General features: G+C 43.9%; 1 protein-coding gene across 1 annotated transcript; it reads left to right on the top strand.

The window, feature by feature from the left end:
- Positions 1-13,829: 13,829 nt before the first annotated feature.
- On the top strand, positions 13,830-21,333 carry LOC134043384 (elongation of very long chain fatty acids protein 4-like). The gene is made up of 7 exons (XM_062491577.1): positions 13,830-13,887; positions 15,330-15,511; positions 16,687-16,767; positions 17,545-17,604; positions 18,725-18,839; positions 19,776-19,903; positions 21,163-21,333. Exons 1-7 carry the CDS (start codon positions 13,830-13,832, stop codon positions 21,331-21,333), a joined length of 795 nt encoding a protein of 264 aa, XP_062347561.1.
- The last annotated feature ends 4,111 nt before the right edge of the window (positions 21,334-25,444 follow it).

The raw sequence follows: 25,444 nt of genomic DNA, 5'->3' as shown, positions 1-25,444 counted from the left end.
GAGAAAGGGAGGATTGAGGGTCATATTTTCTCTGGAGCCACATCACTTTATGTCTGGTGAGCCCCTGAGTTAGAATCCTTATTCCACCAAGTGTGCCAGATTTGCTGCCCCGTTCTGCAGTAATTGCCTAAAGACTCATGCAGTGTCTGAAACAACGCATAAGAAACAGGGCTGGATACACCAGTGAGCAAGAAAAATAAAAAAGGATCAGTTTCTGGAGAAAGAAGGATTTTTTGGATCACCTCTACGGGGAGGGAGAGGAAGGGGAAGGAAGGGAAGAACAGCACACGAAGGAGCTGTGGGAGAGCGGGTGCAGAGGAGGATGAGTCACCTTCATCTTTGGCTTGGGTGGCAAGGGAAACTTCCACCTCCAACACGCCTCCTCCCTTTGCTTTTTCGCTGCCTTGCTGCGCTCAGGCTCGGCAGTGAACCCCGGTTCTGGGCTCAGAGAAGGACAGTGGCAGTGCCCAGCGTGGAAAGGTCAGGGCAGGAAAGCACAGCACGTCCTGTGGGGATGTCACAGCCTGTGCCATCAGTGGCTGGGGCTCTGGGCAGCTCTGACTCCCTCATGTTTTATGTAGCCACTTAGCACTCACAGCACTGGGGGAGGCAGCACCAGCAAACCAAAGCATCTGAAGTTCTTTACACTGGTCTTTGCTTGCTTGATGTCCCACGCAGAGAAATTACCTCCCAGAGCCCTCAGCTGAGAGTTCACAGCTGCATTATTTCCAGCGCTGCCATCGATACCCAGCACTGCGGGCAGCGAAAGGGATATTTCCCCTTATTTGAACGATGACACTCAGGCATAAAATCTCAGTTAATTGTCTGGGCTCTTTATTCTGTCAGTACAAAACCAAGGCACTGCTAACTGGTGATTCATGGTAGAGCTGACAGGCACAGTGACTCACCTCCCAATAACACTGGTTTGTCTCCAGGGTCTGTGGGTTTGCTGAAGACATCTAACTTTCAGGTGGGTAAATTTAGGTGAGATTAACCTTATCCCAGGAAGCAATTTCTGCTGCCATCTCTTGCCTTCCCCTGTAAACATCTCCAGTGAGAGGTGTGTGGTGACTTGTGAACAAATGCGCTCTTCAGGATGAAGCAGCAGCTCTGAAATGAACATTGTGAAACGTCAGTGGCTCTGCCCGTGGACCTGTGGCCAGCTTGTAAGAGAGTAACTATTAGACTTGGACTGGGCTGGAAAACCACCAGTCTGAGTGCTCAGCTTGCTTTTACCCAAATAAATTCACTTACAGACAGATTTTAGGGGTTACTCTGTAATCCACAGCAAAGTTTTCTCTATACCTGCAGAAAATTTGCTTATCGGAGCAAAGCAGAGAGATCAGGTGTCCAAATAAACATGAAAGATAACCAAACCAAAACAACCCCCCCAACATGATACAAACAGCACTATTGTGTTGGAAATACCCATCTCTTATGACTACTTGATAATAAAATTATTTCTCTAACAGCATTAAGCCTTCATGCATAGATGACGTACTTCTTCCAGGCTACCAACTGAAGATGTCAGATGTGCTGTATTGTCAAAACAAATGTATAAACATGCTAGATGTAAATATTTATTTCTAAATTTATATTTATTCCTAACCTGAAGCCAGCTGTCTGGGTGTCTGTTCAGTAAATCCCAATCTAAGCAATGTTACACGAGAGATCAGTCCACACATTTTAAGGAGAGCTGAGGAAAAGTTGCTCCTGTTTATAAATTTTAAATGATTTGCTTATTAAGTGTTTTCTCTTATTAAACTGCTGAAAAGTTGCTTATTTTAACTTGTTCTGCCACTGGCAGACAGTTGTCTTCAGAAGCTGAAATTAAATACGTAGAAACTTCTTCACAATCATGGTGCGGATTTGTACTCGTGGTACTCTCGTGCCACTGACATAATGTGGATTTTTCCAAATGTGCAGCACATTACAGGCCTCTAGTGGTAGAATTTTGAAAAAAAAATCTTAGGATCCTCTTAACTGTAACTGTTCCTGATGATACTTAATTCCAGTCTTAATAAATTACATAATGCTTTCTGTTTATAGATTTGGCCTTGTAGTTTGCTCACCTGAGGAGAAATGAAAATTCAGCAGAGGTCAGAGATGTCAGTGACAATTCTCTGTTAATCCGAAAAAAAAAAAAAAAGAAAAAAGAGCACGCTGCATAGTCTTGCTCAATTAATTAATTAATTACAGTAGCCAAAAGAGGTAGAATGCTGTGAGTCTGGCAGGTTACAACTACACCACAGCACACCTGCCAAGGCTCCAGCCTTACCAGCCTTACACCCCCATTTCTGCCAGGTCTGTGTGGGCACAGGACTCTGCCAGCCCATCTCAAAGCCTGGTTGCTATCACCTCCCTGACAAATTCAGGTGAGAATTGTCCAGGGGCATCCTCCTTTCAGCCCTTGTAAAAGGAGCATATCCTCCTGCCAGAGCTGATCTCACAGCATATAACATTTGATTTACTCAGCACAAATTTATTTATTTTGCACAAAGTACAAGGCAGTGACTAAGCAATTCCCAAAGTGTTGTTTGGTGATTTGATTTTGGTTTTCTGTTTTTTTTTTTAATTTTGTTTTGTTTTTTAATTATAGTTTTTCACTAAAATTACTAATAATACTCTCAAATGCTTCATTTTTGAGGCAACTATTATGCAAACTTGTACTTCTAAAATATCATCATTTTACGACATTTTAAAGGGAATTAACATTTTGGAGAGGAGTACAATATGTAAAAAAAGAAGTGTAAAGTGTCAGAAGTTATTGAAGGTTTCCCCCCCTTTAGGTGTTTTTTATTGGAAAACAATGTTTTTTGGGGGCTTGGTCACAGGCAAATTTGAAAGGCTTCAGAAGAGGTGAAATGAAATGCCATATATCTGAGGACTGAAGAGCTGTGGAAGAAAGCTTAAGGTCATCAGAATCTCTGTGTGAACAAAGACCATGAAAGGAGTGATAGCAGAAGAAGGTAAAATTCAAATCAGAACTTCATATTTGGAAGCGAATGCATTCCTTTAAGATGCGTCATCTTGGTCTTAAGTGTCTTTAGGCCCTCTCTTGGATCTGTGCAAGAGACCTGGTCTAGTGGAAAGTGTCCCTGCTGATGGCAGGGAGGTTGGAACTGGGTGATCTTTAAGCTCCCTTCTAACCCACGCCATTCTATGATTTACACTTGCCAGTCCTGTCCAAGGGATGTGTGAGTTGGACCATTTTGGTACAAATACTGCCAGCATCTCTCAAAAATTCCCTCTCGTGATCCACAGTGAAAAAAAAATCTTCCATCCAGTACAATAGCCCAATTGCAGGGCATCCTGAGTGAGACCTCACAGCAGTTCTGCAGCTTCCTCAGGAGAGGAAAGAGAGGGACAGCTCTGATCTCTGCTCTGTGTGACCAGGGACAGCACCCAGGGAACAGCTGGAGCTGTGTCAGGGAGGGTTAGGGTGGATATCAGGGAAAAGGTTCTTCCCCAGAGGGTGTCGGGCACTGCCCAGGCTCCCCAGGGAATGGTCACAGCCCCAAGGCTGCCAGAGCTCCAGGAGTGTTTGGACAATGCTCTCAGGGATGCACAGGGTGGGGTTGTTGGGGTGTCTATGCAGGGCCAGGAGCCGAAGCCAATGATCCTAGAATCCAAGGGAGTTCTATTGCTAAATTAACTTTTTAAACAGATTTCTTGCAGCTGTTAAGTGTTCCGAAGTATGGAAGAAGAGACTGTGGTGCCTGAGACATAGCTAAAGACTCATGGCCACATGGCAAAAAAACTCCAAATCAGGTAATAAAATAACTGGCATAAGTCCCTAGTCCACAGCTGAGCCCTGGTATCTATGGTTGATTTCCAGGTAGCTCAGAGAGAATGAATATTTGCCTGGAATCTACAGGATGTCTCTGATAATCCATTTAACTGAAGTATAAGGGCCCCAACAGAAGTGATTTCCTGATAGTGCTGAGGGGGGAGTTATTCTGTTAATTTATGGCCACAGCTGGTCTGTCCTCTTTATGAGAAATTCCTCTATCATGGGGTGGAAACCTTGCTGCACCCCTCCCACAGTGCTGAAGGAGTGTCACCAGCTCCCCAGGATACCACTGGGAGCTCCCATGAGGCCCTTTTCTCATCACCTTTTACTGGTGGCAGCTGGTTTTTTTGCTGAGACATTGCTCCTGGGGAAAGGGCTGGGCAGGTGAGGCTGTGGAATCCTGAAGTGAATAGTTTTGTAAGAAGATGTGAGGGATCTGTTGGGGAAGTGTGTGGAGGGCAATTCTGGCACTGCACAAACCAGCCTGGTGACTGCCTGTGCTGGCACTCAGCAGAGTCCTAAATGCATGCCTTTGCAGATGCTTTTTGGGGGGCAGCAGGAAGCCTCCAAATCTCCCTTTAAATCTTCTTCCTTACCTACTTAGCACAGAGATGGAACTATCAGCCCGGAGCTCAGCAAATTATCCTAATTTCAGTGCACAATCTCTGTAGTCTTAAGGAAGCCCATGAGCCATGTAGACTTTTTTTTTTGCAAAAGGAGACTCCTTTTTCACTTTTTTCTATCTGCTTTTTTATATCATTAGTTTGGGCCTTGCTAGCTACAGAGTCATTATATCATATTTTAATTGTCTAATCTCCTCCTAACAGAAAGTCACTAAAAGGCTTCCTTCATCTGCCAATTTGAAGACAAACTGTACACCCTCCATTTTTTAACTAACAGATGAAACAGGGGTATGTGACCTGCATACTCAGAATCAGGCTTTCTTTCCAAGGTCAGTGCCTGCTCTGTACTCCATTGTGCCTCCCATGGCAGAGATCAGTGTTTTCTTCTCAGAGGGGTGGTTTGTTGCCTTCCAGCTAGGAGAATACTCTATCATTGTGTTTTCCCCACACTTGTGTAGAAGATTGTGTCTCAAAGCACTGGAGGGCAACAAGGACTAACCCACAAACCAAAGTAGTGTGTGCAGTACCAAATGGATCAGTTCCAAATTTCTCACAGTAGTCAAGATAAGTAGGAAGGATGAACTCTATTGAAGTACATTGAGCTAGCCCACATCATCCCTCAGGATTTGGCCTGTGGCCTGGAATTATGACAATTATGCGCCTGTAGGCCAGGTTAACTTTCCTTAGTACATAAAATGCAATTGAAGAGAAATGGAAAACAGGAGGAGAAGGAATTCCTGCAAGTTACTTTGGCTCATTTATTGCCACCTTTACCGGGGCTGTACTTGCCAGCAGCAGCAATGATATTAACAGTTCTTACCATGAACAGATGGCTTTTCTGTAAGGATCCCTAAGAATAAAACAGTAATTAAACCTTGTAACACCTCAGGGAGTTGCAAAGGAGTCATGTCACTTTTGTGATGCAGCTCTGCAGCTGTTTGACTGTGTATGGCCCTTCTATTATTGACTGATTCACCACAGCCCAAGGAATCTGAACTGGAGGAGTCCCAGCCACGTTCTTTTCCTGCAATAAATGGAGGGAGAATGGCAGTTTTTCTCCAGTGAATCACCCACACTGTTTTCAGAGAATCCCAAAATGGTTTGGGTTGGAAGGGACCTTAAAGATCAGCCAGTTCCAACCCCCTGCCTTGGGCAGGGACACCTTCCACTAGACCAGGTTGCTGAGAACCCCTGAGCAAAACCTGGCCTTGAGGACTTGAACACAGAGTTCATCACTTTGAGAGCAATACATAAAATCCAGCCAAAGTCCTGACCAGTAGAGATATTGCCATTTCTTTGATATGTGGAGGAGTTTGTTGCCACAGTAAGTATTTCATGTCACTGTCTTTTGTCATGAGTTACCTTAGCTTAAGGCAAAATCTTCTATTTCACACATAAATAGAGATTCAGGATGGACCATGAAAAGACTGAATCTTTTCTGCTATTGTAAATATAAGGCAATTTCAGGAAGGTGTCTGCTGTTCTCCACACAGTAATTGCTTTAGAGGACAGAGATCAGAACACTCTGTGCTGCCTATTGGCTCAAAAATCCACCATTGGAAGTTGGAAAGTCGAACTGCTCATTTTCTGGCTCCTATAAATATCTGCTCTATTTGGCTTCCAGATCACTGGGAGCAGATGTACCAGATCATTAGAGGAGGAAAGAGGATTTTGCATCCTCAATTTTTATTGCTACCATAAATACTTTGGTAGACACTGCACAGGGAATCAGACTCTGCAGAGCCTGCAATCTGCATGTTAGACACGATCCAGTGCTTTGCAGGCACGGGCAGGAGAATGGCAGGAACAGGCAAAATGGGAATTAAAGGTGAAGTGGAAAGAGCTGGGGATAAATTGTGGGCTGGTTGACCACCACAGCAATTTGCAGGCAGAACCAGGGTAAAAGGTCTGATGATGGAGAGGAGTCATACTAATTTCTGTGGGGAGGTTTCTCCAGGTGTAGGGCAGGAACAGAAGGGGCTGAAAGCGCAGCACCATCACAGAGGGATCCAGGTAAGTTTAATTTGGTGGACACATCTTTGCAGAGGGAGTATGATATGGGTATCTGCCAGACAAAGAAACAAACAAACAAACACAAAAACCAACCAAACAAATAAACAAAACAATAACAAAAACCCCTAAAAAAAAAAAAAAAGGAAGAGTTGTTTTAGACTTCCAGAATCCCCATGAAGCTGACAGATGTTGGTGTGGTAATTCAGAGCACCTGATTTTAAAAACAAAATGTGCATTATTTTCTTACAACAGCAGCATTTCGATTACAAGAGCACCCTCTTTCCTATAGTGTGAACCCCAGATATTTGCAGATGGCCTGCACAATGCTTGTGCACCATTTAATGTCTCTCTTCAGCTTCTGAAGTAGCAACTGGTATGACTGGTATGTTTGATCAGCTGAGTGCACATAGTGGAGGAATATCAGAAACTGGGGGGGGGGGAGGAAGGCAGAGAAAAAGGAAAAATAATCCCTTCTCCAATGGCAGTGGATGTTCAGTGGCAAGTTGTATTATATGCTCTCTCATCAATAGGAACAGCTGGTCAGAATTAATTTCTCAGCTCAGTGCTGTTGGTGGGTTTGTGTGGGAGTGAAATGGAAGAGGAAAGTTCTCAGAAGCAGTGAAACATTCAAATATTACCGAGAGACGGGTATATGGACATTTTGTATTCCCTTGATTTCCAATGGGAAAACAAGAGACAGCAGTCATCAGCACTGCACTCTCATTACATGGGTACTGCACTAATTACAGCAGGAATTAAATCTGTGCTCTACCCATGGCTCCAGCACATTGGAAATGCCATGAAGTCTGGGTTTGGAGAACCACAGGCTGCTTCTATTGGAGCCCTTGGACAACCAGGTTCGTTCTGTGCTCTTTGTAGAGCTCTAGTACTAGAACAATATTCCCGGCCTCCCTTGGATGTCTAAATGAAGGCTCATCACCATCTCTTTCTTTTGCCTTCTCACTCCTTCTATGCTAAGATCTTGGCATAAAAACCTTGTTGCTACCATGATTCCTAAGGTTTGTTTTCTGCTTTCTTTCTTTTTTTTTTTTTAAGAGGTTGTTATTACCCAATTGATCAATACATAATTTTAAGCTCATTTCTGCGAGGTTTTTGGATAATGCTTGGGATCAGCGTTAAGTACCTTCTCCTTGCCAGTCACAGGGCAATTTTGAAATAACACTGCTTCAAAACATGCTTTAAAGACAGCAGATTTTGAGATGAAAGTCAAGGTTTCTGGGTTCTCTAGGCCTAGGAGTTACTTGGGAATATATTTTTGGAGGCAGGGCTGTTTCAGGCTCCCACAGCCAAGACTGATACTTGGTCACAAAAGCACATGAGAGAAAGTTCTTGTCTCAAAGAAATGATCAAGTAAGTAGGCAAGGCTGACAAAAGGTGAGTCTAGAAGCAAAGAGGACTCAATTCAGATGCCTGTACATAGGCAGATGCCCAGGGCCACTGGAGATGCCTAAGATAGCTCTGATATCCACGTGGATCTCACAGATATGGTTCAGAACTTGAAGGAATCCTTTGCCTGCCAGAACAGTGGGAGGTCAGGTGAGATACCTTGGGGCACCCTGAATGTCAGCATATTCCTCTGTGTGGACAGCTGAATCAGCCCTAAGAACTCCCTTAAGCCTTGCAGAAGTTCATTAGGTGTAGACACCTAAATTTAGGGCTTTTGCTAGATAAGTCACACTTGAAATTACTGGCCCTAGGTCACAAAAACAGCAGCCCCAGAGCCAGAAGTACCCTAGTTTGCACCCATATGGGTGGAACATGGCAGATTTGGCTTTCCACTCACTGCAGGTCACCTTCATCACACTCCTATGGGAACAGACAAGGTTTCCTCCTCTTTTACAGCTCTGGGAACAGAGGCATGGAGAAGCTGAATGACTTTTCTGAGACCCCCCCGTATTAATTAAACTGAAAAATCTATGCTGGTAAAATTAAAATACTGGGGGTTTAAATTTACATGAGTTGGTGCAATCTCCCAGTCCTATGCACAGAGACAGGCTGCTCAGTACCTCTGCCAAAAATACTTTCCTGAAATCTCTTCCAAACCTTTCAAGGTCTATGCAATTGGTTGCATGGTGCATAAGGGAGGCAATCAAGAAACAGAATCCCTGTGCCAGAAGCATCTTCAGCTGCTTTGCTGTGCCTCTTAAGGGTTTCTTTTTGCTCCAAATTGATGTGAGTTTGGATTTTTTCATGCACAAGAGCTTTGTGGACTAGACCCAGAAAGTTTGGTGAGGTTTTCAGAGTGTTTTAGTGATGGCTGATTGTCACCTGATACCACCCTAATTCCTAGAAACCTATAGAAGCTGGTAATATCATATTAGCAAAACTAACTCAGCCATTCAATTATTATTCTTTGCAAAATTCAATTGCTGTAGAAACATCGATTATTGTGTTCCCCATTTTGAGAGAGTACTCATAAAACCAGCTGTCATTTATTGTTGTGAGCAGCTGAGAGCTGAGCTGGTTGTTAAAGCGTGAATTAGGGGAGATGACACGAAGCTCCCCCGGCAATATATTCACAAAGATACCATTTCAGGAGTTCAGAGCTTGCTCTGGGGTACACTCTTGCCAAGGAGCAAGGTAGTGCTTCATCAGTTGGAAGTGTTGTCAATACAATCCTTGAAATTCTCGTGACTCATAAATGTGTTATCCCATAAGTAGCTTGTTTAGCAAGAATGCAGATGTAGATATGAGCTGAGTAAGATATTTGTGGGTTTGTCACCTTCCTTCCTGTTCTGTGGCATCCTCAGCTCTGATATTTACTTCTCATTGAAGTCAGTTCCATATGTAAGTTACCAGTAATTTTTATTATATGCATATAAAACACTACATCTGAATATCTGCATGGATGAAACACTTGAGCAGTTTGATCCACTTGAATTGCACAGGAAGTGAATTTGATACCATTCAGGAGATCTAAGGGGATGCAAGTTTGAGAAGGTAGCTGGCCACATCAAATATTTAAAAGTGTGCTGGTAGCTAAGGTTGTGGTGCATTAAGAGGTTAGATATTCATTGACCCAGCTTGAAATCCCTGCTATTATTTGTTGTTTTGTTGAATTGAGAAGGTTGGTGATATCACTTGAAGGTGTGTTCTGCTGAAGAAGGGATCAGAGAATCATAGAATGGTTTGGGTTGGAAGGAACCATAATGATCAACTCCTTCTCCCTGGGGAATAGAAGGTTTTGGGGTGACCTCACTGTGGCCTTCCAGTGCCTGAAGGGAGCCTACAGGAAAGATGGAGAGAGACTCTTGACAAGAGCCTGGAGTGACAGGACAAGGGGGAATGGCTTCACACTGACAGAGAGCAGGGTTAGATTGGATATTGGGAAGAAATTGTTCCCTGTGAGGGTGGTGAGGCCCTGGCACAGGTTTCCCAGAGAAGCTGTGGCTGCCCCACCCCTGGAAGAGTCCAAGGCCAGGTTGGATGGGGCTCTGAGCAACCTGGGCTAGTGGAAGGTGTCCCTGCCCCTGGCAGAGGGCTGGAACTGTGTGATCTTTAAGGTCCCTTCCAACCCAAACCATTCTGTGATTCTGTAATCTGCCAAGTCTCTGCTGTGGGGTTCAGAGCAGCACAATCACATCGCTTGTGTATCCAGATGTGGGTGGCCCCCTGCTCCTTTTTATTCTCAAGCATTAAAACGTGTCTCTTTGGTAATTTGTGCTTTTAGTACAGCTCTGGTTTAAAGCAACAGCAATAATAGGACCAAAGAGCAAAATCTGCACAGTCTAGAAGCCCTCAGGATTGTTTTACTGCTGGTATTTGCTGTTGATAATGATTTTGTGGCAACCACCTCTAAACTCTGCTGGAGATAGCCAGGTTTTTCCTTAGTTAACATATTTTTTAATTTCTGATGGAGTTGTCTGAGCTGTCACACACTCTGCATACCTGAGTTCCTTATTACTGTGCCTGTCATTCACATCCCTGTAATCCCCTTTTTTCTTGCCAAATCGCTGAATGACAAATCCAATTCTGTTTGGCATTCAGAGCTCCCCTAATACTATTCCAGTGAAGGACAAATGTTGGGAGTTATTTTTCTACTGAGTTTTTGCTGAAAGTGAAAGCCCTGAGGCTTTTGTGTGCAATCCCTGCAGAGCTGCCCTCTCAGTTATACTGAAATTCATCAAAGGATACCCATTCCTGGAGTGTAAAAGTACCACGTTACTGATGACATCTCTCCATCTGCCAGCCATGCTAGTGAACATATGCAACAGCACCACTGAGAATACTTCAGGAACAGGGAAAGTTTTAAAAAAATAAAATATGCTTCATGGTATTTGAAAAAAAAAACAAAAAGAACCCAAAAAACCCCCCTGTTTATGTGAACAATTAAATAGTTTGACCCAAATGAATTTTGTGGAATTTCAGTGCAGGTGACTTTTTTTCACCAGGATAAAAAACTTGATGGAAAAATTTTGTGTCTGTAACTCTGACTCTTATACATCAATATAAATAGCTCAACAAATATTACTTAAATTACCAGACAGATATAATAAAATATAGTCCCATCTACATGTGACAGATCGAAAGGACTGGTCTGATTTATCACTTCCATTGATTCACACAGATAAATCATTGATAATTTTTTAGGACTGGGGCACCAAAAATATAGACATGAAACCTGCTGGTCCATGAGTAATTAGAAAACTTCAATGAAAGGTCTTCATAGGAAGCTCTGCAAAAATAAAAAAAAAAAAAATCAACCAACCCCCCCCAAATGAAACAAACAAAACAAACAAACAAACAAACAAAAACACAAAACAAAAGAAAACCACCACACAAAATGAAAGTGTGTGAAGTTTGCTATAATTGTCTCTCTGACCCTGGGTCAGCAAAAAAACTCAATATGATACCAAAAATCAGTCAAACCCTCTTCTAAACTGGATTGCCCTTCTAATCCCCTTCCCCCCCAGATTCAAAACCTTCATCCTAAATCACCTTTCCCAAAAATATTTGTTTAAATTCCTTCATGGTTTCTATAAATCATAGACACACAGTCGCTGTCCAGCAGCACCAGCATGTGATGTGTTTCAAAGAATTCCTCCCAGCACATGATATGCCTAATTCCTAAAGCTGCTTTGAAAAGCTAATCTTTGGTGCTTTGCCCTTCAGAAAGGTTTGTCATGGGTCTGGTGACAGACACAATGCAATGGTATGAGAAATGGTGCAACCCTCTGTTTTATTTGGAGTTTGCTAATAATCTATGCCTGCTGGGAAAAGAAGAGGACTTATTCACACCCCAAGTGACCCCAGGTGACCAAGCAGAACCCCACCACTTGGCTTTGGGCTGTTTCTTGGAGGGTGGGGGTCCAGGGTCCTGGTTCTGCTTTGGTACCCCCACATGGGACTGGATCACTGTGGCTCTCTGCATTTTCCCTTGATGCAGTTGCTGGAGATCACTTGGTATCACTGTCACACCTCTCCACATATTTCCTGTCCCATTAAAATGGTAAATGTGACTCCCCCAGGGACACAGGCTGAATATGAGGGGTGGCTCCAGCTGAGTTTTCCCTGCTGTGAGTGAGTGAGTGAGTGAGTGAGTGAGTGAGTGAGTGAGTGAGTGAGTGAGTATTCCCACTGTTCTCTGCCCCCTCATTTGGTTGTCTGGACCTATTTTGAGCACAAAAAAGGCTTGTTGACATTTCCCTTGTGCTCGTCTGAAGAAGTACTCCAAACAGACTGGTTTCCCTCGTCTTTTACTATCTGCAAAGTTGTCACGGCATGTCCTGAAGAAACCTGCAGAAGAAATGCTGGCCCGGTTCCCACTTGGCCAGGGCTCCAGAGTCTGGCACTGAAGGTCAGAGGTTCACACCTGTGGAATCCCAGTCCTCTTCTGCATTCGTTTCCCTCTCCTTTCCAGTCCCCTCATCTGCTAAACCGTGTGGGGAGAGGCGGGAGAGGGCGGGGGAGGAGAATGTGATGTAACCTCTTAACTCCGGCCAAGTCGCGCCGCAGCCCCGCGGTGACGGCGGCTCGCCGCGGGGTTTTGGTGGCCGCCGCAGTTTGGGAAGCTGAAGAAGAAGTCATGAAGATCCACCACGGCTGCGGGAGACCCAGCAGGTGATGTACTCACCTTCCCTGTAGCGAGAAAAACTGAGCGCAGTGTGCAGCTCCTCGTCTTGCCGGCTCTACCTGCGGCGCCCCGACTGGGGACACACCTGGAGGAGAAAGGGATGCTCGGAGCCAGCTGCGCTGCTGCGGTGAGTCTGCTCCTCCCTCCTGCCTCTTCCCCGCGGTCTGGGGAGGGAAGGAAGGGAAGTGGAGTGAGCTGGAATGCGTGTGGATAGTTTGGGGGGCATGTAACCATGTGGAATCCCTGCTGGATTGACTCTGAGCCAGTTGATAATCACCGACTAATCTGGGTGCTGGCAGAGTCCGCTCGGATTACAAGGGCGTGTGGCTCTGTGTCAGGATGGGTGTGACACCTCTCAGGGGTCTCGGGTTTGTGTCAGAGGAACACCCCAAAATGGGGCTTGACTTCAAGGATTAACTGCAGGAGAGACATTTGGGGGTGTCTTGTCACCGACAGGATGTTGGACGTGGATGTCACAGCCTGTGAGGAGGAGTCAAAGGAGAAAATGTGCTTTCCTCAATGCCAGCAGGAGATGAAACTGGGAGGAAGAGGGTCCTGTGTGTTTGCTAATGGAGAGAATTGGATCAGGTAGCTCAAGCTGTTGAAATTAACTGTAGAAAAGTGTTTTCTAGGAGAACTTCCAAGTGCCATTAAAAACATCTCCCTGCGAAAGAAAATAAGGGAAGAGGAAGACCATCACAACATGTAAGAGTATTCTACTTATTTTACAGAATCTATACTGATAAAACAAAACTAATGTATAAACTGGGGCCTCAGAAAATCAAATAACCAGCTCTGTTAACATCTCTGGAGCTGCAGCAGTGCTGAATGAATCCCTAGCTGCCTTCCAGCACTGGGAATATCCAATAATACCCACAAAAGGATGCAGTTATGGCACCTGGTGTGAGTCCTCATGTGAATGTTGTGCCCACACTGCTTTAGGAAAAAATGCCACGTGATTGATTTTCCAATGGTACTGGCAGTTCCCTCCTGGTTCTGGCAGATCACATGCAGCTGCTCAGAGCATTTTTTTAGAGGTGAAAACTCCATTAAATATCAAAATCTGGAAATTAAATGAGAAGTTATTTAAAATTATAAATAAATAAAACCCGGAAGTTAAGTAGCTAATCATTGCAAGGAGGGGGCTCTCTTTCTTCCATTTTCAAAGGGGACTTTAATCCTGGTCTAAGAGTTAAGTGTTTAGAAAGCTAACTATTGTCCTTTCATTAGCTGTAGTCCTGAGCCTTTGTCTAAAGAGTCTCCTCATTCCAGACTCAGTCAAATTAATTTCTTTCCAGAACTTGGGATGGCTTCAACTTGGCAGAAAATTCAGGAATTCTACAACTGGATTCTTGAAAGTGGAGGTAGGTAAGAGATGCTGTCTAAAATGGGAATTTCTGCGTGAATAACAGGATCATGAAAACCAAACCTAGAAGGAATGTAATCCTTATACTAGCCCACATTTTCTTCACTAGGCATGATTGCAAGCTTTCCTCAAGTCTTGAAACATCCCAGGAAACAACACCCTCCCATTGAATCACAGCAAGGAATAAAGGATGGGGGGCTTTCCATTGGGCTGTGACAGGACTACAAGCAAAAAATGCTTGGGATTGCCTGGATGACTAAAGGAAGTGATTTTTTTAAATGCATATTAATGTATCAAGGGAAAGCTTAGTTGACCAAAAAGTTTAAACTTTGGGGTTTAAACTCCTTATTATGCCAGTAAAACCTGGTATCAAATGAAATACTGGCAGTAGCCACTCCTCAGTGCTTGAGATTTGACACCTTGCAGTGAGGAGACATCAGATCTTTCGCAGTTAGAGGCTCAGCTTGGTCACAAAGGGCCCTGTTTTATCTCTGGATGTAAAGAAAAGCTACAAAATACCATGAAGGTAGAACAGCAGGCTTGCATGATGGCTTTGGCAGGAGGAGGACATGGGGCATAATACTCAGTATATGTTTCAGGTCTTACAAGAGAGTGTAAACTGGAATTCAGGACTTCTAATGAGCTGCTAAATCCAGAAATGTAATATCAAAGAGTTCCTGACACAGCCCATAACAACCATCAGAAAGAACTGGGAGGTTTAGAAGGGTGAGGGACTAACAGAGTTGTCCAGAACTGGTATGGCATTCATAAAAAAATGAAGGAGTTTGACAGAGCACTGATCACACTGGGAACAGGAAAGGAAAGCATGAATGGCACCTGGGACATTTTTGCGGATGTAACATATCCTGGGTGATAGGATTAGGAGGTGGCATGACAGAAAATCTGTTGAGTTTCCCTTTGCTGTAGGACTGAGGAGCTGTCTCAGCATGGATAAGTGTTTTGGCATTTCCCAGTGAATTCATGCTTCTTAAGACAGCAGGTATAAAACTGAAGGAGTGGAGAATTTCAGATGTCCTGAGGATTGTGAGGAAATAACACCAGTGATTGAAACACTTTTATTATTTAGGTGTAAAGATTTACAGTCCTGAAGAGCCACTGTTTCTTTGGCTGCTCCAGTGCCTCCTTGCACAGTGTCTGGGATGGTTCCTTTCACCCAGGGAGGGCTCCAGCTCATCCCAGGAAAGATCTGCCTTCCAGGACTGCAGTCCATACCCAAAACCTGGGCTAAAACCTTTGTACTAAAGCTTCTTTTGGAAGAGTCAGAGCAAAAGGACTGAAGTACAGCTTTGCAAAGACACAGAGACACCAAAATTTTTTCTGCCAGTGAGCATGCTGACGGGAAGTAATTAAATACAATTAAATATATCTGCCCTGCACTGTGTGGAGGTGCCAGCTGTGGCTCTGTGTTTTGTTTCCCAGATCCAAGGACAGACCCGTGGCCGCTGGTCTACTCTCCAGTTCCTGTCACCCTGGTCTTCACCTCCTACCTCTTGGTGGTGGCACTGGGGCCGTCCTGCATGCGGCAGCGGCTGCAGCTGCGGGCTCCGCTGCTCACCTACAACCTGGCCATGGTGGCATTGTCCAGCTACATGTTCTACGAGGTGAGCAGGCAGGATTGGCTCCTAGCTAAGCAGCTGGGGAGGGTTTGAATTCCAGAGCCTCCAGATTCCAGGGTCTGAACAGCTTCTGCTGATGGACTCTGCTGAAGGGAGTGGGAGCTGGATTGGACGTGTCCATGTTTTGCCACAAGAGGAGCAGTATTGTCCTGCTGTACTTGATTTCCTCCCATTTCTCAATCCTCTTGCCATTCATGAAATTACTAAGGGATTTCATTCACCCTCAGTGAATGGATTGCAAGTTCAGATCTCCCCATTAGGCACAGAGCATGTGGTGGATGTGGAACAGCCTCATTTCACCTCGAATTTGGCTGGTGATGGATCCAACTCTGAGGATGAGAACCACTGGTCTAGTCGAAGGTGTCCCTGACCAAGGCAGGGGGTTGGGACTAGATGATCTTTAAGCTCCCTTCCAACCTCTTAACATTCTGTAATTTTCCATAGTTGGCAGTTCTCTCCAGGAGTGCCAAGTACTCTCTGTCTTCCTGCTGCTGAGAGTGTAAAGAACATTTTTTTCTGCCTGTTCTTAATGCATAACCCTTTCTACAAGCCTGGCCCCTTAGTTTATGTAAGCCACTGAAAACTCTTCGAGGGAACATGGCCAAATAGGTTTCAAAAATATTTTGATGCAAACAAATATGCCCTTTTAATTTGTATCACAAGTGTTACATTAACCCAAAGTGCTTTTGGTTTCTTTTTTTGAACAAATGCTGCTCTATGTGAGGACAGGTGTGAAAATTGTTTTTCTGTGCTTGATTGTTCAGTTATACTGGTTACTGGGTCCAGTTTTTGGCTTTCCAATGAACAGGCAAATGTAACCAACCAAAACATGACAGCCTGTGATCTTTGCAAAAGAATGGAGTCTCTCAGAGAGAGACTCAGGATCCTAGAATTCGCAATTCTTGCTGAATTAATTTTGAGCCCTGCAGTGACTGTACAAAGAGATACAAATCTTCCTAGGCCAAATTTGTTTTTTTTTTTTTTATAATCCAACCAGATATGAAGTATATTTTTTTAGATTTTTACTATTTGTACATGGACTTTCTGTCAGTAACTATAATACTGAAACCCTACTACCTTAGCACTGATATGCCCATCTTTTTTGTAACAGAGGGAATTGAACAGAAAATTAATTTCTATTTGCTTTTTGTTTGTTTCAGTTTCTGGTCACTTCAGTCTTGGCCAACTACAGCTACCTGTGCCAGCCAGTGGATTACAGCCGGAGTGAGCTGGGAATGAGGGTACAGTTCTGGAGAAAGCTTGCCTTAAACCCTGCCCCACCCTCCCATGGCTATGCAGATTCTTTTGCATATAAATAGCAATTTGCATGGCTAAGAAGGCTTTGACTCCAGTTTGTTGTTGCCTATAAATCTATTCAATTAAGTTGTCTGCTTCACCAGTTGGTGCACTTTGCTTTAGTTCTCTGAAATTAATTCAGTCAACCCAGCCATCTGAATTGGATCTTTGATCACTCCAGAGAGGGTGATCTTACCAGCTGAAGTATCAGTATTGCAAATTACTTTTGAAATAGGTGTGATTCTTTGCATGGATTATAGGGATTCTGGGTGATTGCTTCCAACAAGAAAACCAATTTTTATATCCTCTGCCTTGCATGACAGAAATCTTACTCAACACTTCTTTTAGCAGAGGGCTTTGGCTAAAACTATTCCTTGCTCATTACAGGGGCCTGAGTCCCACCAGCATCAGCTTTCCAAAAATGCTGCATGAGTTTTTTCTCATTGAATTTGGAGTTACAGTGCCTTGCTTTGAACAGATGCCAGCATCATATTAAGTTTTCAGTTTTTCAGAGTCTTGCCATTTGGACACATAAAAAACCCAAACCAACCCAAACCAAACCAACAAAACAAACAAACAAACAAAAACTAACAAACAAAACAAAACAAAACAAAACCTTAATTTCCCCCCTTGCTGCAGACCCCGGCTGGGCAGGGATAAAGCGTGGTTGAGAATGTGTTGATTTTGGGTAAAGCTCTAACCGCTGTGCCTGTGCTGCCCAGCAGATGGCAAGAGTGTGTTGGTGGTTCTTCTTCTCCAAAGTCATCGAGCTGCTGGATACGGTAAGGAGGGCTCAGCTCCTCAGCGGGAAACAGGTATTTCCTTATCAGAAAGGGGCAGCATGCCAGAACTGATGTCCTGGCTTGATCCTGTATTGATTCACTGCCTGTCTCCATCCTTTGGCTGCACACACTCCCTCCCCAGCACCCTTCCTGAGGCTGAGCACAGTGCTAGGGGAGAGGCTTTAACCCTAGCTGCTGCCAGGTTTGCCCCCAAAATGTTAGCTGCTTGTGGCACACAGGTTCTGCTGTTGCCTGGCTGGATGATTAGCAATGGGGCAGAAAAGGAGCTGCAAGTGAAAAAGTCCTGGCATCTCTGCTGTCATGGATTATCCATTGTGCATTAAATGTTTGTGTCCTGGTGGAATTGAAAGTCCACCTCTTTATAGCTTGTCTTCAGGTCTCCTTCTGCGCTGTAAATGAACTACGTGACTGGACAAGGCCTGCAGAAGAAAGCTGTGTCCTAGCCCAAAACTTCACAGCTCTTTGGGATATAAGTTGACAACCCACTGAAATGTGAATAAACATGTGGATCCTCCCCGGGCCTATTGCCAGGGTTTTGGCCAATCCCCTCTCTTCATCAGCAACAAAAGCAGCTTTTTGCCAGTCTTGACTGCTTGAAAAGCAGATTCACTTTTTGGTGTGTGTGTGTGTGTATGTGTGTGTGTGTGTGCATGTACATGGTGAAATGCAGTGACCTGACACATATTCATCTGGCAAAACCATTCTGTTTACTAATGCAAATTCCAGGAGGGTTTGGTCATGCAACACAGTGGTTTTTCTGTGGGTTATTGTCTGGTAGCAATAAATATACAACCTATGTCCTGAAATGGAGCAGACTCAAGCAGCTGCGAATTGTATGGAAGCTCAGACAGAGTCTCAGACATGTCCTCTTTGGACTTTGGGCCCTGAATCCAGACATAAAAATATTTGTGGCTTTGTGGAAGAAATTCTGTCTTCCACTTCCCCCTATAAGTCCTACTGCATTTCACCAGTTTTTATCAATGGCAGAGGAAATGGGTTTGGGAGATTCAGGCTCATCATTAGCTATTTTTATAACTTTTTACTGTGAAATTTTTGTCTAAACACATTAACTCAAGGTTTTCTTTTTCCTGGCTTTCAGGTTTTCTTAATTCTGCGCAAGAAACAAGAGCAGGTGACTTTTCTGCACGTGTACCATCATGGCTCTATGCTCTTCAACTGGTGGTTAGGGGTCAAATACGTGCCTGGAGGACAAGGTATGCTTGTAAGAAATGTTGCTGCAAGAAAACCCTGTTTCTCATGGCTTTTTGGGGCTAAGGAGGTAGCATTAACAGTGCAGATGGGCTGACTGACAGGTAGGAAGCTCATCTACTTCCAAAGGTGAGAAAAGCATGTGTATTTCAGATGATCCCATCTGCTCAGATCTTGGGGCTGTTTAGGCTGTCATGTTCACTGCCTCACCCAGAATGAGAGTGTGCCATCACAGTGGGTCCAAACAGAAAAAAAAAATAACATCCTACAGAAGGTCTATGTACATCTCCTCCCAGAGCAGTGCTCCCTCATTCCCCATTCAGAGGCCTTGGGGCACCAGCCCAGGTTCTGTCTCTCTCTCTCTCCCCTGCTCTGGCTGTGCCCATTTCTGGGCTGTATCCAGAACACTGCCCCTTTTTGCTCAACTGGAATAGAAGCGTCTGAGTACTAAGCCACTCTAGGTGGGCTCTATACAAGATGCTGGGGCATTCTTTTTTAGGAAGTCATTTTGGCTACACAGTCTTGACACCAGAATGGTGTGAAATGCTTAGGTTGGACGAACAAATTCTCTCCTCTGCCTTTGAAGCCTTCTCTGTCTCTGAACACTTGATATGGAATTGGATATATTGTGGATGCCCTTACCCTGCCAATGTTCAAGGCCACATTGGATGGGGCTCTGGGCAACTCAAGTGGGAGTTGTGCCCTGGGGGTTGGAGTGAATGGCCTTTAACATCCCTTCCACCCAGCCCCTCCCATGATTCTGGCTGCTGAAGGAAGGGAGAAGCTGATGTGCTTCCACAGCAGAGCCCAGGTGGAATGTTCATGCCCAGGGGTGGGTGTGATATGTTTTGGAAGCATCACCATAGTGGCTGTGAGCCCTTCATAGGGTTAGCCTGGAATGGCTCGTGTGCCTTGTTCACCCTCACTTCTTCACTCCTCAGCTTTCTTTATTGGGATGCTGAACTCCTTTGTCCATATCTTCATGTATGGCTACTATGCCCTGGCCAGCCTGGGACCACGGATGCGCCGGCACCTGTGGTGGAAGCGTTACCTGACCATCCTGCAGCTGGTAATTAGCTCCAGATGTTCTTCCCTGCCCTCCTGTGGGTCAGCTGTGATGGCCCCTGCTGTCACCTCACTGGCTCAATCTCTGTTTGCTGCCCACGGAGAGCAGCACAGCCCCAGGTGCCCTCCTGTGCCACTCTGAGAGGTGAAGCCATGGGTGATCTGCTCTAAATGCTGCTTTCACCAGACTGTTGGAGGCCTTCAGTGACCATATCAAACTAATTATCCACAGCTTTGTAATGGGACGGGAGAGAAAAATTAACAATTGGATTCTTCCTGTTTATGTTGTATAAGGAGCACTGAAAACAGAGCTTGATGTGGAGAGGTGGGGACAGTGATTCAGGGAAACTTTGGATTCTCGATAGGGCAGCAGATTGGGGAGCTTCGATTCAGTTCCTTCAGAAAGGAAGGGTGTCTCTAACTGCAGGTAAACAGGCAAGTTACAGAGAAATACGTGAATTTTTCTCTGGCAAATCCCTTTGGATTTTCTTTCCCTCATCTCTGATGAAGTTACAAATCTAGAAAAGCCTGTGTTTTTTCAAAGATACAGCATAAATGCAATGGTCCAGACAAGGGCAATGGTCGTAGAAGATTTTTTTCCACTCAAAGAGAGGTTTTGCAAACAAAAGTATGCAGGTGTAAGGGAAGGGGATATGTGTAAAATAGTGGTGCAGTGAATGCTGCTCCACAATTCTAACTTAGCCTGCATGGCAAAGCAGAACAAGAAAGCATTGCATGAAATAAAAAGATACTTGTAATGCAAATCATAGCACAGGAAAAAAAATAATAGCTTTTTGGTAGGTAGAACTCATTGCTTCAGCGTATTGAGACAGGTGACTTAGTAAAATACAAAAAAATATATATTGTTTAATTTTTAAATGAATAAGGGTAGTATCTGTAGTTCCTCTCTGCTAAAATACAAATCAAAATAATTATGGGTATAATAACCTGATTATCACTGGGGAAGAGGAATCTCCCACCTTTAGTTTCCATATTCCAACATCTCAGTTACTGCACTGTGGCGGAGGAATGGGCCAAGGGCAGGAGAGGCTGTGTTGGTTAAACCTCCAGGTCGGATGGGCATCTATCCTGGTGGGAAAACACTGCTGGGCTTGAAAGGCAGGTTCCCAGGGATGTCAGGAGAGGCAAGCCAGTGAACCTGGGGTTGAGGACACTACTAGGATGTTGTGATAGCTGTGATGGTCTCAGTGGCCAAACTGAGGTGACCCTAATCTGGCTGCTTCTTTTTTCCACCTCTTCCAGTGCCAGTTTGTGGCCGCTGCTGCTCATTCTTCCTACAACCTTTTCACAGAGTGCCCATTCCCTGATGGCTTCAACACCGCAGTCTTCCTCTACAGCCTCAGCCTCCTGGCCCTCTTCCTACACTTCTACTATGGGACCTACATTAGGGAAAAGCGGGAAAAGATAGCTTAAAGGAAATCAGAGGGGACAGAGAGCACAGTCTGATGAACATAAATGCTCCCTGCTGCTTGTGATGAGGTTTCAGGAAGCAAATGTGTCTGGGGAGTGTGTGTGAGGCTCATGTCTTGCTTTCAAACATCCCTGGTTAGGGAGAAGAAATGGATGATGTAAACTCAGGGACTAAGGAACTGAGGAGCACACTTAATTAAGATGAGGCCAAGATAAGACAAGTAGTCACCAGCATAGCAGGCCTTGGGACATTTGCAAGATAAGGTCTCTTTCCCTTCCAACTTTAACTCAGTGTCCATGGTCTGGCAGCCAGCTACAACTCCCTGCCTCATTTCTTAGGCTGTAGAGGGTTTCTTTGCATCCACAAAACTGCCTCAGCCTGGTGCTGTAGATCAGGCAGGGTCACGTACCTCCAGCCTGGAAATCAATGTCAGCAGCCAGGAATCTGCACTCAGCTGTACACTGCATCCCACCCTGTCCTGCTATGGGAGCTCCTACTAGGCCGGGGGTGCTCCTGATGGTTTAACTTCATATCAGCATCAGCAGCAAGGAAATTGGACATTAGATTCTCTGGCTGGACAGATGTCTTCACTGTCCTGGAGTTGAAGAAGACATTATTGCCACTTTCACCTGAATAATAAACTAGTGCAGTAAGAGTCACCAAGTCCCATTTTCTGGGATGCTTATTGCCCTTTGATTGCTCTCATACCAATAGAGGATTTTAATGCATGAAGATACTTGGTATTACTCCTTATAGATGCCACAACTGAACTAGAAAGAATAGATTGCTATTCCCTATTCATAACTTCTTTTCTCTGATTTGTTATTATTTTTAATATTATTATCTCAAAATTTTGCTTCTTGTCAAACCTAAAGAGTTTAATACCACCATAAGCAACCACCTCCACTACCTAACTGTATAAGACTTAATACAAAATGTACAAAATCAATTCATTGGGTAGTGCAAAGCTGCATAGCACCATTGATTTTAAGACATCACTCATTGACTTTTTTTTGCTCCTAAATCAATTGCTACCAGAATTTGGCACTTACGTTCATCTTCAGACTGTTAAATACTCTTAAAGTTTTGATATGGTAAAGCTTTGAAAATCCTAATTAAACTACAAAGTGGTAATTATTGATTGAATCCTGCTCAGTTGATTAAAACGGGTATTACAGAGCAGTGGTATTTTGTGGAATACTAAGGTGTTGAAGGAGGGGGTTGGAATTCGTGACATAGTACATTGCCATTGCCAAGCCACAAAGGGCTTGTTCACACTGTCACAAGGACACATCATAAATGTCCTTCCTTTGATTTGAACAGTCTCTCTTCTGATTGTCACTGGTGAGTATGAGAATCACTGCATCTGTTGGTTTTCTTCCTGTCAAATATTTTTCCATGCTAATTAATAAATAAATAGTGACACTTTTGCATACTGGAGTTCTACTTGTCTCAGAATTTTAATTGGCAAATCCATGGGTGGGTGGGTCCTTCATTCCACCCTTTGTTTGGAAAGACAGGAAAAGGGGATCTGCTGTGTATCTAACATATTCATGTGGAGGGTTTCCCATGGGGGCTCCCCAGAGCCTGAAGACTCAATGCAAGTAAAGCTGTTTCATTACTCCTGTCCACTCAATGATTTATTTACGGCCTTCTCCTGCTTAAACCATCAGTATATTTGGCCTTCTAGTTTCATGGTAGAACACTTCTTGCAGCTGGCTAAATTATCTGTGCTCACAAAGCAATCTAATGCTATTTTCCTATACATGAGTAGGTTTCAACCTCAGTTTCCCTTACTTTAATGTTTTCAGAATGTAGTAACTAAGTTCACTCATAATTTTATGCCAGAATAAGCATCATGTATTTTAAGTTTCCTTGATTCATGACTGCTTAAAAATTAGAAATGAGCATGAAATCTGAATGAGATCACTCAATGATTTTCCACTCTTGAAATATATGAATTTGTAAACACTCCATTTAGCTTTTTTTACGTCAGCCTATGCAGCTTAATTTGTGTCTGTGTGTGACAGAGCAATGGATACTGGAGTGTCACTGGCCACATAGGTGGTAACAAAACATGAAAGCACCAATGTGTCACCTGACAGCTTGAAGTGACTGATCACCTAAATCAGACACTGCTGTCACCATTTGTTCTAGACATGAAACCTTTGATTTATTCCTGACCCTCTTCCTCACAGCCTGAGTGAGTGGCCTAATCTTGAATGAGTAAGAGCTTTTTGTTGGTGTGACTTTGATGGCATTGGACGAAAATGAAGTATTTTCAGCTGACTGAAAAGGAGGGATTTGTGTTTTGAGAAACACCACGCTTTCCATACGGGAACAGACACTGGCATGGAGCACAGCTGTTACAGAAGCATTGATGCAAGCAAAATTCGCTTGTGAGGGCATTTGCACTGGCAGTGAAGAAAAAACTGCAGTGGTACAGCTGAGTGGCTCCTTCAGATTGCACTTGCTCGTCTTCACTCTCCTGTTTTAAAATTGGGTTATCCCAGTTTGAACTGTCCACCTGGGCCACCCTGTTGTGACAAAAAACAAACCTGAGAGTACAGCTATGTGCTCCTTGAATTTAACAGAGAATAAAGGCACCAAGTGGGATTTCCCCTCTAAAATCAAGTCCCTGGAATTAAGGTTACACCACAGCGAAGCGCTGGAAGTCAAAAGGGAATGAAATTATAAATTGCAAGCTTGGATGGCTCCTGCTGTCTGGTAGAGTCCAGAACTTTGAGGATGGATTGAAAATACTCTGTCGCAGCTGGATTTGTGAAAAACCTCTGGGCCAAATGCTGGTTCTCCCAATATCAGTAACAAAGGCTGCAGATTGCTCTGGAAGGAAGCTGGCACAGCTGTGTGGAAAACAACATGCCCAGCTCCACAGTCGTGCTTGCTGCAAGCAGGCTGGAGTGTTATTCAATATTTACAGATGACTTTGGAGGGCACAGTGGTGTGCAAGTGCCCCCCTTGTAAAATGTGGGTCATTAGACGTTAGTAGAGCAGTTAACATGAACAAGATGTAAAGCACAGTGTAAGTAAGCTGCTGAAATGAATAAGCTTGATATCTGGTAGTGCTCAGCATCTTTCCTGCTGTTCCAGTCAATGTAAATTATGGATGTTCTGATCAAATTACTTTTGAATTAACCAGACCATTTACTCAGTGCTTACTTTCTCTCTGAAGATAAATGAGAGGGATTCTCTTTTTAATCAAAACAAAATACAGAAAAGAAAATCAATTACTATTTAATGTTTTTTCCATCCCTGTGTGATGGAAAGTTTCCAGAGGAACTTAGGCTTAAAATTGCAAAGCAATATAAAATGCAGGGACACAGTTGGGTTTTAGTTATTGGATTTTTTTATGTACTGTCAGAAAATATGTCTGTGGGTTTTTTTTCCTTTTCAAGGCAAAATAATTACTCTAAACAATTAAACAAGCAAAAGCAGAATACCAAAATACACCCCCCCCAAAAAAAAAAAATCTGTTGATATACATGTAAACCACCTAGAAGCCAAACATTTAAAAAGATCAGCCAGCTCTATATATAGAACAGTGTGAATGTGCTGAATTCATTAATGAATAGCTTCGTGGATTAGGGCTTGATAGATGGAGTGCTCCCATCCAGATGTTTACTGTGATTTGTCAATGGCTCGTACTTAATCCTCCAATCCTCCTGGGCAGGAAATATGAGCCTTTCCTCTGGGGTCTCCCTTGGGGACTGTGGCAGTGCCTCTTCCTGCCCTGAATCATCTCAACCCCTGAGGAATTAGCCAAGTAGTGGAGGCAGTGATCAGATATGCTTTTAACTCATTCAGTTTCCTCTCAGCTTCAGGTGATTTCCTCACCATCTGCCACAACCTTGCTATTATTTAGTCAACACAGGGAGAAGGAAAAAAGGAGTCACTCGTGTCACCCTGTACCCACAAAATGTGCCAAATGAGACATGTGGAGTCCCATCAGCACTGAGGAGGAGGGCTGTGGGAAGCCTCAAGAGCTTGAAGTGCCTTTCTTCACCTCTCAGCATCGCCTTTTTATTTTTGTGATGCTGCAACTCCCCATCAGTGACAGGGATGGCCCAAGAGGTAGCATTTGTTAGAAGGCTG

This window comes from Cinclus cinclus, chromosome 4 (genome assembly GCF_963662255.1).
Source record: "Cinclus cinclus chromosome 4, bCinCin1.1, whole genome shotgun sequence".
In the NCBI taxonomy this organism is placed as follows: domain Eukaryota; kingdom Metazoa; phylum Chordata; class Aves; order Passeriformes; family Cinclidae; genus Cinclus; species Cinclus cinclus.
Note: the sequence above shows the minus strand (reverse complement) of the source record. Positions and strands in the feature narration are given on the sequence as shown.

What these genes read in the sequence shown, in the direction of transcription:
- LOC134043384 (XM_062491577.1), top strand. Translation starts at nt 13,830, where the DNA reads ATGGCTTCAACTTGGCAGAAAATTCAGGAATTCTACAACTGGATTCTT. An exon ending in ATACGTGCCTGGAGGACAAG is followed by an intron (nt 18,840 to 19,775) that starts GTATGCTTGTAA and finishes TTCACTCCTCAG; the next exon opens with CTTTCTTTATTGGGATGCTG. An exon ending in ACCTGACCATCCTGCAGCTG is followed by an intron (nt 19,904 to 21,162) that starts GTAATTAGCTCC and finishes CACCTCTTCCAG; the next exon opens with TGCCAGTTTGTGGCCGCTGC.